Below are 13,057 nucleotides of genomic sequence, written 5' to 3'. Positions count from 1 at the left end.
GCCTTCCCAACTCTCGTAAACATACTTCCTAAATAATAGAATAATAGAAAGAAAAAGAGATATGCCTTAAAAGTGTGCTGACAAACTACAAACTACACGGACTATAAAAGTGGCAGAGCTCATACAAGTTATGCGTTTAGTGTTTAGGTAGAACCATCTACAAATGTTTAGTATGCATTTGGCATGTCTCCTACGGCACCCTTCATTGAAATTTCAGTAGAACAAAGAAAGGATTCCAACCTGAGGTGTATGTTCTAAAGATTTAAGTCGAGAGTTTATAAAATCATTTATCCAGAGGCTCCAGATTAGAGGTGGCTATTGAGATATAATAAAAATACTTACTTGGATAGCTCTCTCGTGGACAGCCCGCCCACCATTCCAGAGCGGGATCTGCTGCGACTCAACTGTGCTCTTCTCTCCGCTGCAAAACACAAACATACATTATTAATTTTGTTACAATTCAACAAAATCGCAGAGATTGGACAAAGCACCAGGGTTTATGTACAATAATTGGACGAGCGTAATGAATGTGTGTACAGTACTCTCTCAGTAAGCCGCCGCTCCATTATTCGACAACTACTTTAAACTGCCGTCATTTTTACTATTTGAAACCACAAAATCAAGCTCTTTAATTAGTCGGTATTCTTACGTCAAATTCAGTAGTGTGCTGCGTGCCTGCCTCGACGCAGGCGCCAAGCTTTTTATACTGACGGGTCGGGTCGCTGAAAAATTCCACACTGAACTGCACTGCAGACCTTACTATAGCAAACTCAATTTTCTGCACAGGGTGTTAAAGCACTCGGTTTATGTGGATTGCTTACCGACATGTGGGACCAGTCATTATTCGTTATTAATAAATTGTTGTTTTAGGACCTTCCAGTTAGTCTTGTATATTCTGGCAAATGTAGCATTTGTTTCTGTTAGTTTTGTTCTGCCAAGTTTATTATTTGAATTAATTTACAAAATGGAGTCTTCTCGCAAGCGTAACATGGCACCAAAAGAATGAAAGCGATTTTTGTGTGTTTTTACGAAACACCTGCTTTAATTTTGAGCACATTTAGTATGTATGCACTATAAACCGCCGCTTTCACTAATTGGACACTTGCCCTAAGAGGCGATGAAGCGAAAAGGCGGATTAACGAGAGAGTACTGTGTTGATATTTAGAACAGTGATGAAATGAAATGGCTCATACCGTGTGAAGGAAGCTCCAATATAATGTGTAAAACAGATCCCTCCATTTCCTCTAGTGAAAGCAAGGGACAAAAACAAAACACTACTTCATATGGATGCTATTTTTGATTAAATTAACATCTATTTTTGAAAATGATAATTTTTTGCCCAATAAAAAATTTTAAGCTTTCTGAACATTTGACATTATCATAAATCGGCATTCAGTGCTTTCTTTTCTATTTGACATTTGAACAGTCCCCGTTAACTGCAGATTCTTGGCCGGTCAGTATTTTGTCAAATTTTATGATGAGTTGCAAATTAATATAAATGCTAGTCTTATGAAAATAAGACGGCATGCATAATGGTCGTCAACATTAAACTAAACACTGATGGACATTGTTTAAATGTAAAAAAAATCAAAATGGTGTTAAATGCCCATGTTATTATGACTTCAAACAACTAGGTTTAAACAACTAGGTCATAATAACTTTTTCCACTTGTTGATTATAAGATGGTCATTTTTTTATCATTTGTTTGTAACAAGATGACTTCTAAATCATATCCGGAAATAGCGAACTTTTGATCAGAAACTACAACATGAAAAAAATCTAGCTGCTAAATGTTTTAGGATAAAGAATTAAATACAAAGAGATGAAAGGGGAAAAATCTAACACCATTTACATATGTAAATACATCATACATACAACACAATAAATACAGATATTGATGGAACCAAGAAACAATATTGCATGTGCAAATTGGTAACTTTGAATAAGAGCAGTTTATTTTATTTTTAAGCGAACGAAATATAATGTTATAAGGCTTTGCTCAAACCCATATTTATTTCATTGGAAAAATATATTACGGCAATTCTAACTTTTTACCCACGGCTGACGCACACATTTGTGATTCGGAAAGTCAAGTCCACAGCGCGGCTGACGCATGCATTTGTGATCAAGCGGCACCCCAGATTCAAATAAAAATTTCGCAGAATGTATAGGTCATTCCGGAATTAAAATATGGCTTATTCTTTATCCCATTGGCATCTGCATCTCGAATATTCAAGAAGAAATGTCTGTACTTCATTCAGATACATGGAAAACAAAGTCTGCAAATCTCGGCAGCTGGGAGGCAATCTCTCGCCATTTAGTCCATAAGAATATCTGTTTCGCTTCAGTTTTGATGATTTAATTGTATATTTTGTCTGTATCATAAATTATGACCATCATTTTAGTCACAACACTAGTACACAGTACAACACTTTCTTTAATTAGTAACATACTAATTTAAAAAAGTGACAGTTTTGGCAAATTCGGCATAACTTTGTATGATCAGGAAAGAATGCAGAATATGTTTTCAAAGCGTGCAGATATTTTAAAGCTTTTATAACTTCTTAGAAAAAAAATATAATGCTCTCGGAAAAAAAATGAAATGTTAACAATGAAAACTCAATTGGGATAGTTCCGTAGCTTACACATGAATGTTATTGTAATAAAAATATCAAGGTTTCAGAACAAGATAAGTGTTTCAAATGATAAATAAAAAAATGTCGAAATCTGGTGATAAGTGAGCTAATTTGTTGAGCGGTATATGGGTTAAACAATGCAATGCAATGTGACCAATTTTCACATTCAACATTGTTTGTTTGGACAGCTGATATGTATTATATTCTTACCATTTGCAACACCCAAATGGATCAAAATAATTCTCATAATATATTAAATACATACAAAATAATGACAGATACCAATAGAAAAGTCAATATCAGGTTGTATAAACAACAACATTAAAACAGTACAGTGATTTAAATCATTCCCTCATTCTTACATTTTTATTAAACACTTTTCACAAACATGCCCCATGCACGCACAAGTCAGTAATTTGATGAAAACGGCATGCCATGTGAAATAGCTCACCATTGGACGGTTTCACTAAATATCATTAGACAATCGAAGCAAGAAGCCCAAACCGTTTATCAAAACTGATTCATTAATCTGAATCCAAGTCTTCTGAAATCGAAAAAATTTAAAAGAGAGGGGATATTTTTCGACTCATTTAAGCCCTTCTTTCACAGGGATATGCAAGAATCCGATACTCAATGATTCAAGTATCCTGACGACTACCGCCATACATTAGTGGGGAGGTTTGTATACAGGCACATGTTGCCGACATTTTGGGAACTCTTCGGCAACACCAGTCTCCAACGGCCAGCCAGGCGAGGTCATCCCAACTCATGTCATCGAGACTTTAAACATGGTGTCCATTTAGTTTAGAACAATGCTAAAAATAAAAGTCAATAAAGAGTGAGTTTATGAAAGCATTCTAGTTTTGATGTTTCGAGAATTTCGTTTTGAAGTGGCGACGCGGGTCTCATGATTTGAGTAGCAACTTGTACGGACTGTGCGCGACAAGTTGTTTGTGAAGTGAGTATACAATAGGAGTATCGGATACTTGGGTATCCCTGTAGAAAAAGGGCCATACAGAGCACAATTTTTTTTGCCATTTCTGACTCAATCGGTAAAATTTAAGTAACCATCATGCCACTTCTCGATTGTAGACCCAAAGAATGGAAAGTCACACAACTCAATCTTAGTGCACTCCTTTGCTTCATCCACATTAACACTTCATCTCATTGAACTCTAAAATTTGACGGACTTTATTAGTGCCATATCTTACTAGAGCATCCCCAACTTCTTCTTCCATCCATACAAGCGATGCATATTTTTCAGACAAACCATCTAAACATTCCTTTATAGATCTTTTTCATTACGCTTACATCTGCCCTGTACTTTTTTTTGGTAACCGGATAAAACAGAATATTTTAATAAGTTTGGTTAGGTTTGTTTTTTATGTTGCATCCGAAACTACATAAGAATTACGCAGCTTCATATGAACATAAAAAACGGACTGTAAAACAAATAAAATAAAAAATTAGTGTTTGATGGAATTGGATGAAAGTAGACCTAAGGATATACATAAACAAGGAATGGGAGGAAAAAGGATAATCAACACTTACCGAGGCAGCATCTGCCAAAGGGTTCGGACACACAAACCCTTTCTTTATAAGTTTATTTTCAACAACAGCCTGACAATAATTCCGAGCCTGATATCTCGAGGTAATTAACAATAAATGACAAATACGAGAGGAAAACAATATTTTACTTAACAAAAATAACACAAAAAAAATGCTTCCATGATAATACTATTTCTTTTTTCTTGGTCCAAAAAACAAAAGCACTAGAATTTGTAGAAATTTTTAGCAATATGTTCCATATTTCAAACAGTTTGCAACTAGTAATGATGGTTAGAGAAAGGTTAGAACTGGATAAGTAACAGTTTGTCTTTTTTCCACTTTTCTTCAATGTTTTGTTTTATCATGGACCATCCTCAAAAATGTATAGATCTTATTAAAAGTAATATGAATTAAGTATATATAATAATATGTAAGATGAGACGTACCTCCTGCTACACGGGGACCCTTCTTTCTCTGCCTCTCTCTACTGAAGGCGGATCCGCTTGTCAAGGCCTCCATCAAACTGTAAGGAAAATCATCATGTTTATTAGAATGCTTACATAAACAGTTGTCACATCAAAAAATTCAACTCTGCCAAGTCTTTGACAATTGATGGATGTGGAGAGATTTACTAACCACACTTCTGATGTACCTACAGTGAAACTCTCTTATAAGGTTTTCTAAGGGAACGGAAAAAACTTTTTAACCTGTGGAGAGCCGGAGCAGAAAATCCAAAGAATAGACTCGATTGCGGTACATTAATGCAAGCGATTCTGATTTTGTCCTCTATACAGATTTCCAGAGCACGAAGAGCAAGTTCAGTTTTAAAAAAAAGGTCTACGGAGCACGAACGGCATGAAACTTCTTTTGTGGGAACCTTACAAGCGGGTTTCGCTGTAAATAGAGTAGTGCTAGAAATATTAGTATGAGCATAACATCTTATGTGGGAACCTTATAGGCGGGTTTCACTGTAAATAAAGTAGCGCTGGACATATTAGTATGCGCATAACTTCTTATGTGGGAACCTTATAGGCGGGTTTCACTGTAAATAAAGTAGCGCTGGACATATTAGTATGCGCATAACTTCTTATGTGGGAACCTTATAGGCGGGTTTCACTGTAAATAAAGTAGCGCTGGACATATTAGTATGCGCATAACTTCTTATGTGGGAACCTTATATGCGGGTTTCACTGTAAATAGAGTAGCGCTGGACATATTAGTATGCGCATAACTTCTTATGTGGGAACCTTATAGGCGGGTTTCACTGTAAATAGAGTAGCGCTGGACATATTAGTATGCGCATAACTTCTTATGTGGGAACCTTATAGGCGGGTTTCACTGTAAATAAAGTAGCGCTGGACATATTAGTATGCGCATAACTTCTTATGTGGGAACCTTATAGGCGGGTTTCACTGTAAATAAAGTAACGCTGGACATATTAGTATGCACATAACTTCTTATGTGGGAACCTTATAGGCGGGTTTCACTGTAAATAAAGTAGCGCTGGACATATTAGTATGCGCATAACTTCTTATGTGGGAACCTTATAGGCGGGTTTCACTGTAAATAGAGTAGCGCTGGACATATTAGTATGCGCATAACTTCTTATGTGGGAACCTTATAGGCGGGTTTCACTGTAAATAAAGTAGCGCTGGACATATTAGTATGCGCATAACTTCTTATGTGGGAACCTTATAGGCGGGTTTCACTGTAAATAAAGTAGCGTTGGACATATTAGTATGCGCATAACTTCTTATGTGGGAACCTTATAGGCGGGTTTCACTGTAAATAAAGTAGCGCTGGACATATTAGTATGCGCATAACTTCTTATGTGGGAACCTTATAGGCGGGTTTCACTGTAAATAAAGTAGCGCTGGACATATTAGTATGCGCATAACTTCTTATGTGGGAACCTTATAGGCGGGTTTCACTGTAAATAAAGTAGCGCTGGACATATTAGTATGCGCATAACTTCTTATGTGGGAACCTTATAGGCGGGTTTCACTGTAAATAAAGTAGCGCTGGACATATTAGTATGCGCATAACTTCTTATGTGGGAACCTTATAGGCGGGTTTCACTGTAAATAGAGTAGCGCTGGACATATTAGTATGCGCATAACTTCTTATGTGGGAACCTTATAGGCGGGTTTCACTGTAAATAAAGTAGCGCTGGACATATTAGTATGCGCATAACGGCATGTCAATAAAGGTAAACATATTTGTAGATATTTATCTGATACTGCATAAGAATCCCAACTGTCAGTTACTATTGCATATTGGGGATTATAGTAAGACTAAAGGAAGGTAGGAAAGCACTTGGCTTTTCAGATTTAGTCACTAAATGCAGCAAAAGCGATTTTAAGCAACGTTTTTGAGGAGGTTCAAAGGCATATTTAGTACAGGTACAAATTGAATTTCCAACCACATTATCATCTTTTCTTCGCATACTACTGGCGCAACAAACCTGGGAGGTTTTGGGGAAAAAAATAAGTGGAAAGAAGGTCTTTCTAATACATTTGTAAAAAGTTGAATTGAAAAACAAGTACCTGTCCATGACACCCTCCTGCTGCGTGTCCATGTTGACGAGCGCCTTGTGGCGGTGCGCCCGCTCGCCGCGTTCTCGCTCCGCAGTCTGGCGCGCCATCTTGGCACGTTGCGCCCGCTCTTCCGTCTCCCTCAAGACCATGTTCTCCGTGAGAGCGTTCTACATGTACAAAACACATATAAACATGTTAGAAAGAGTAGATTATTTAACCTTATCTATAAGACTATTGCATATGTGATACATTGGCGGCTGTTCCAGTATGCAGTTATCGCATATGTGATCCATCAATCCACTCATGGGTGGTTTAATAAACCTATTTGAAAAAGGACACTGGGAGTAGCTAGCAATAAGAAACTAGACACATGGAACGGCCTAATGAACCAATTAGATACAAACATGGAGTAACTAAATGAACCAATTAGAAGGACATTTGGAGTGACCTGATAAACCAATTAGATACAAACATGGAGTAACTAAATGAACCAATTAGAAGGACACTTGGAGTGACCTAATGAACCAATTAGATACAAACATGGAGTAACTAAATGAACCAATTAGAAGGACACTTGGAGTGACCTAATGAACCAATTAGATACAAACATGGAGTAACTAAATGAACCAATTAGAAGGACACTTGGAGTGACCTAATGAACCAATTAGATACAAACATGGAGTAACTAAATGAACCAATTAGAAGGACACTTGGAGTGACCTAATGAACCAATTAGATACAAACATGGAGTAACTAAATGAACCAATTAGAAGGACATTTGGAGTGACCTGATAAACCAATTAGATACAAACATGGAGTAACTAAATGAACCAATTAGAAGGACATTTGGAGTGACCTGATAAACCAATTAGATACAAACATGGAGTAACTAAATGAACCAATTAGAAGGACACTTGGAGTGACCTAATGAACCAATTAGATACAAACATGGAGTAACTAAATGAACCAATTAGAAGGACACTTGGAGTGACCTAATGAACCAATTAGATACAAACATGGAGTAACTAAATGAACCAATTAGAAGGACACTTGGAGTGACCTAATGAACCAATTAGATACAAACATGGAGTAACTAAATGAACCAATTAGAAGGACACTTGGAGTGACCTAATGAACCAATTAGATACAAACATGGAGTAACTAAATGAACCAATTAGAAGGACACTTGGAGTGACCTAATGAACCAATTAGAAACAAGGACACTGAGTGGCCAAAAGAAACAATTAGAAACGGAAAACTTGGAGTAGTCAAATGTACCAATTAGTAACAGGACGCTGAGTGACCTAATAAACCTATTTGAAAAAGTATACTTGGTATACTCCAATGGACCAATTGAACACGGGACACTTGGACCCAATAAACCTATTAAAAAACACACTTTTAGTAGTCAAATGAACCAATTAGATACAGGACACTTACTTGGAGTAGTGAAATGAAAAAATTAGAAATAAGACGATAAAAATACTTACGTGGAAAGAGTCCTTGAAGATCTTGATGTCTCCAAAGAAATCCTCCAGGGTGTACTTGGCCTGGTCAAACGCGTAGAACTCTGCCAGATCTGCGTACAGTTCCTCCATCTTCTTGAGCATGGAACGCAGCACGTCGCATTGTGCTCGGGATTCCTCCGCAAACGGCTGAATTATGTGCGGTTAAGGTTAAATATTTTGATAACTAACTATCACGCTGTTTTCCAGCAGAGGTAGGCAGAGACAATAGACTTGTCTCGGCACACACTCCTTACTCCATTCACATTCGTACATACTCTTCTGTTATTTTTACTACTTGATATAACCCAACTCGACAAGTATTTGATTCACTTGATCGTGCCATTTCTTCCTCGGGCATCCCTGATTTCTTCTACCATTGATTTCCACGTCATGTATTATCCTTACACTCCTTTCTTCGTTCTTCCACACAATCGCAAACCATCTAAGCGTTCATTTCTTAATCTTAACCACTATGCTTTCATCCTTCCTCTGCCAGATCCATGCCTCACTGCCATACATCAGGGTTGGAATTATTATATTATAATTTATATTATGTTCAGAATTAACGGATCATGCTAAAAAAAGAGACATGTTAAAATGGAACACACTGTAGAAAAATATCCCCTTCACCAGTCTCCCGGGAGGCACTCTGTACTGAACCAAGTGACTCCCAATGCCATCGACTGGCTGTACAACCTAAGAATCTCACTATGACCTCCACCATACAAAGAAGAAGAAAAATAAAACATTTTGTTTCTAAATTTGATTTTGTGTTATTTTTGTTTGTTATGGGGCTTATCTCTCTCATAACTTATACTCAAAATAAGAACCATTTAAAGCTCGTCAGAATCAGAAATGGCCCCTGGACATATTTTGGCACGTTCCTCGTCACTTTTTGACACTTCAGGAGGTAAAAAGCTGTGAAGTGTCCAGAGCAACAACACTCGACCCTATTGTTTAATGAAGTCACTGCTGACCACTGAAAAAAACACCTAACAACTTACAATAATACACTACCGTCCCGGAAACATCCATTCAAAACAATAGCACTCGCAATTCTTGACTTGGACGGGTCACATCTTTTCACCTCGTTTGCTAACTTAAATTAAGATTATTTTTGTTAACATAATTAGGGTATTTGCTCATTGAAAAGGATACAGCCATGACGGTGTGGAAGCAGTCCTCAGAATCCTGTGGCTGCTTGGAGTTCTGCAGGTCCGCCTCCAGACCCTTGATGTCGGAGTCCATCTTCTTCAGGGACTTCTGTAGGTTGTCCAGTGACACTCGTGATGCTCTGCAATGTAATACAATCAGAGATTTACATTTATTAAAAATTCTTTTATTTGACAATTTTAATAATGTTACTTAGGGGTAATTTCTCAAAAGAATTCTAGAAGATCGAATTCCATTGAAAATATTTGTGGGATAATAAAGTTGTCAGTTTGACTTCTGCAGTGTTAGAGTGAGACGGCAACAGACAAAGGTTTATATACAGTAGTGCATGCTCACTCATACTCTTTTGAACCCAGAACTCCACTAGCTCAGATGTTAGCTCTCGTATATCCATTGTTACTTGTATTAAATATAATACATCTTGTTGTGGACTATTTCTATAATCATACACTCTATCTTCTAAATAACAATACTGAATGCATTTCCAGAGGGAAGACATCCAGTGGTCGCTCTAGTCAAAGTTGGGATGAGCAACTCGAGAGGCTGTGCCCGCTATGGACGGAGGCCGCCGAAGTAGTGCAGGACAGGGATGCCTGGAAGCACCTTCTCGAGATGGGTCCGTGAACCAAATAGCAATTTCTAAGAAAACATCAGAAGTAAGGTTAGGTTAGGTGGGTACGCACTTGTCAACGTGGGTGATCTCATCCTGGAAATTGAGCACCTCGGGGAACTTCTGCTCGATAGTGTCCACCAGATAGTGTAGCAGCGTATGCTTGTTCTCCATGTCCTTTGTGGATGTGAGCTGGAATATACAAAATAAGTACAATTATAAACTAGCGCAGAACTGTGAAAAATCACAATGGTAGGATTTTTGAAGTATTTATAAAAAAATATATTTTCCTGGGATTTAAGGATTTTTTTTCAAATTTTCAATTTTTTTTACAAAGATTTTTCAGTTTGGGGAGGCACAACCTCCTCAAAATAATTTAAAAAAAAATCATTTTCATCTAGAACATCAACAATATCGTATTTTTCAATCTTAGCACTCTAGCTCTCTGAAAAGTCACGGACCGCCACTGGACTTGACCGACACTTGTGACAGTCAACTGTGAATGCAGGTCAAAGGACTTGTGATGTTTATAGAGAATGTTTCAAATCAATTCAATCGTTTTAAATACATTTAAAATTTCAATTTGTTTGTAAAATATACACAAGGAAAACAAATAAATATATAAAAGCAGTTTTTATACTCCTATATTATTAAAAGCTTGCGTTTAAACTCAGCTTCATTGATGTTAAATATATCAATTTCCGAAGTGATTCTATTTAACAAGTATTCCTGCAGGACGGGAGATAAAACAGTCTATGCTGTCGGTGACGGTGATGACCACCGAGAATACAGAAATGAATCCGTGATAGTTGAGTTTTCGAACCATCCACGAATCAGTCTGAAGAAATGTGAAGCAATGTGTACATCCCTTAAGAGAAAGTCAGAAGGGTAGAGCCACGAGTAGTAGCCATACTCCCATGTAGAGAAATCTCGGAAATTTATACTTCACCTGATTAATATGATTAAAAGAATTACCTTGGTGAGGAAGCTGATCTCGAAGCCAAAGGCTCCGGCATTGTTGGAGCCTGTGTTCATGTAGTTGCCCAGCAACAGTACCAGCTCCAGGATCTTGGCAAACTTCCCGCTGGCCTTCATCTCCTCGCACGCCGCCGTTCCTGACACTATGTCCTGGAATAGGAAAAATCTCCCGTCATTTATACAATACTTTATATTTTAATCTTTTTAGCATTACAGAACCCTTCTATCGGCACTCTGTACTTTCCTATTTTTTCACAATTATATCAAGATAGTGATAGTGAGCCTAGAAAGTGTGTAAATTCAATAAAATGGAACTAGAATTGTTAATTTCTGCGGCAAAACCAATTTTTGAAAATATTTTACTACATTCAATTGTGAGGTTATGGTTCGACTCCCGATTTGACAGTTCAACATAATTTATTATTTTTATTTTGATTAATAAATAGCTCTTTTGATACGTATATAAAAAAATCTCCTTTTAGGTAAGTATCACTAATTTGTGAACATCGTTTGATATTGTTATGAAAATTATTCACTTGGACCATAGTGCTAAAGTCACAATTTTTTCTTCGAAGCATCTTGGTGTTACCATTTAAACGATCACTGCTCCCTCAATTTTTTTACACCTTCCTGACAAGCATATTGTAACATGTCATAAATGTAAAAATCTTTAATCTGACAAAAGTGAACATATTTTACATAAGTTATAATTGATATATGTAAATACTAAACTTACAGGTTTGATCTCATTGATCAGCTCCCGATAGTGCTGCTTAAAGGACAAACTTTTCAGACGAGGAAGTAGCCGCTTCACGTCGGAGATGGTCACCCCAAACTGCTCGGCTTCCGTTAATTCATCGTAGGACTCTTTCAGCTCGGATAGTTTTTTGAGTTGATCTGGCGGGGGGAGGTACTGCAAAAAATAACAATAAAATGTAAACAAAAACAAAAAATCGTATTTTAAGCAGTAGGTACTTACAGAGTGAGAATTTACAGAAAATAATATGTAGCCGAGTGAGTGGTCCTGCAAGATTTCAAATTGAGAATATTTTTGGTTCCTACCGGCATGACATTTATCCACAGTACTTACCTTTCCTAACCATTATTACTTATTTTAAATTATTTGAAAAAACAGAACAGAATAAAGTGATAAAATTGAGTTCTTTTGTTTTGAACAAAAAAAGAAAACAATAATTGCTTTGAAGGCTGGTTGGTGTTGTTTGTTGTGAAGAAAATATCGTTTTTTATATATCTGTATTTGTCGTTCCGTGGTAATTACCTCGAGGCAGTTGTAGTAGTTAGTCGAGTAGCAGTTAATGATAAAAGTGTATTGTGATTGTTCTGTGTGTCCAAACTCCTCCAGCAGATGTTCTCGTGATAAGTTTTTGGTTCCACAGAGTTCTTTCAGTAGTAGACAAACATTGATAGGGGAGGACAATTGGGAGAAAAAGAAAAGGTTGAATAGTGTATTACATAAATAGATATTGTCATGAAATTTTTTTTAAATTAAAGCTACCAACAAATCGTTATGTACACTAACAAATTAAGAAAATTGGTAGAACCTGACAAAAGCAAAGCTGCCATGTGGCAGATTTGCATGACTACTTTCCCTACATTCACTTTCACCAAATTCCATCAAACGTCATTGTCAATACATATAATTTTCCAGTCCATTTACAAGTTCATCTGCAGCTGTATTATTCGTATGCAGTTTCAGATGTAACCTTTTGGTCTGCTCAAACCAAAAAATTTGTTGCTGTTTCCTTAGTTTCGATGGAGTTGGTTGATTGAACATAATTGTTTTCCAATTACATTGTTCCTCAAATACATGGCATTTTCAACCATGCATCAAATATAAAGTCATTTCTAAACTGATATTTAGCGCAAGCGATTCTGACCTTGTCTTACGGTTTCTTTATGAGGATTAAAATCGCTTTGAAAAAATCACGGAATTTTAGTAGGACACCAGTATCTCAAACACAGTGGACAGGTTAAATCCCTGGCATATAAGTCCGATCGAAAATTGGAACTGTGAATATTGTGACATCATATTGTTGCCTAGCTATA

At 36.8% G+C, this 13,057-nt stretch overlaps 1 protein-coding gene across 3 annotated transcripts in view; it reads right to left on the bottom strand.

Moving 5' to 3' along the window:
• dia (diaphanous related formin 1) overlaps positions 1-13,057 on the bottom strand; it is a 100,633-nt gene that overhangs the window by 7,445 nt on the left and 80,131 nt on the right. For all 3 annotated transcript variants that reach the window (XM_089648040.1, XM_089648041.1, XM_089648039.1), the window contains 8 exons: positions 11,727-11,903; positions 10,988-11,140; positions 10,086-10,204; positions 9,388-9,523; positions 8,212-8,376; positions 6,731-6,888; positions 4,631-4,707; positions 343-421 (listed from right to left, as the gene is read on the bottom strand). In XM_089648040.1, coding sequence (XP_089504166.1) covers positions 343-421; positions 4,631-4,707; positions 6,731-6,888; positions 8,212-8,376; positions 9,388-9,523; positions 10,086-10,204; positions 10,988-11,140; positions 11,727-11,903 — 1,064 coding nt within the window. The remainder of the gene's footprint in view (positions 1-342; positions 422-4,630; positions 4,708-6,730; positions 6,889-8,211; positions 8,377-9,387; positions 9,524-10,085; positions 10,205-10,987; positions 11,141-11,726; positions 11,904-13,057) is intronic.

Source organism: Hesperophylax consimilis, chromosome 27 (genome assembly GCF_061612785.1).
Source record: "Hesperophylax consimilis isolate HC1 chromosome 27, BYU_Hcon_1.0, whole genome shotgun sequence".
In the NCBI taxonomy this organism is placed as follows: domain Eukaryota; kingdom Metazoa; phylum Arthropoda; class Insecta; order Trichoptera; family Limnephilidae; genus Hesperophylax; species Hesperophylax consimilis.
Note: the sequence above shows the minus strand (reverse complement) of the source record. Positions and strands in the feature narration are given on the sequence as shown.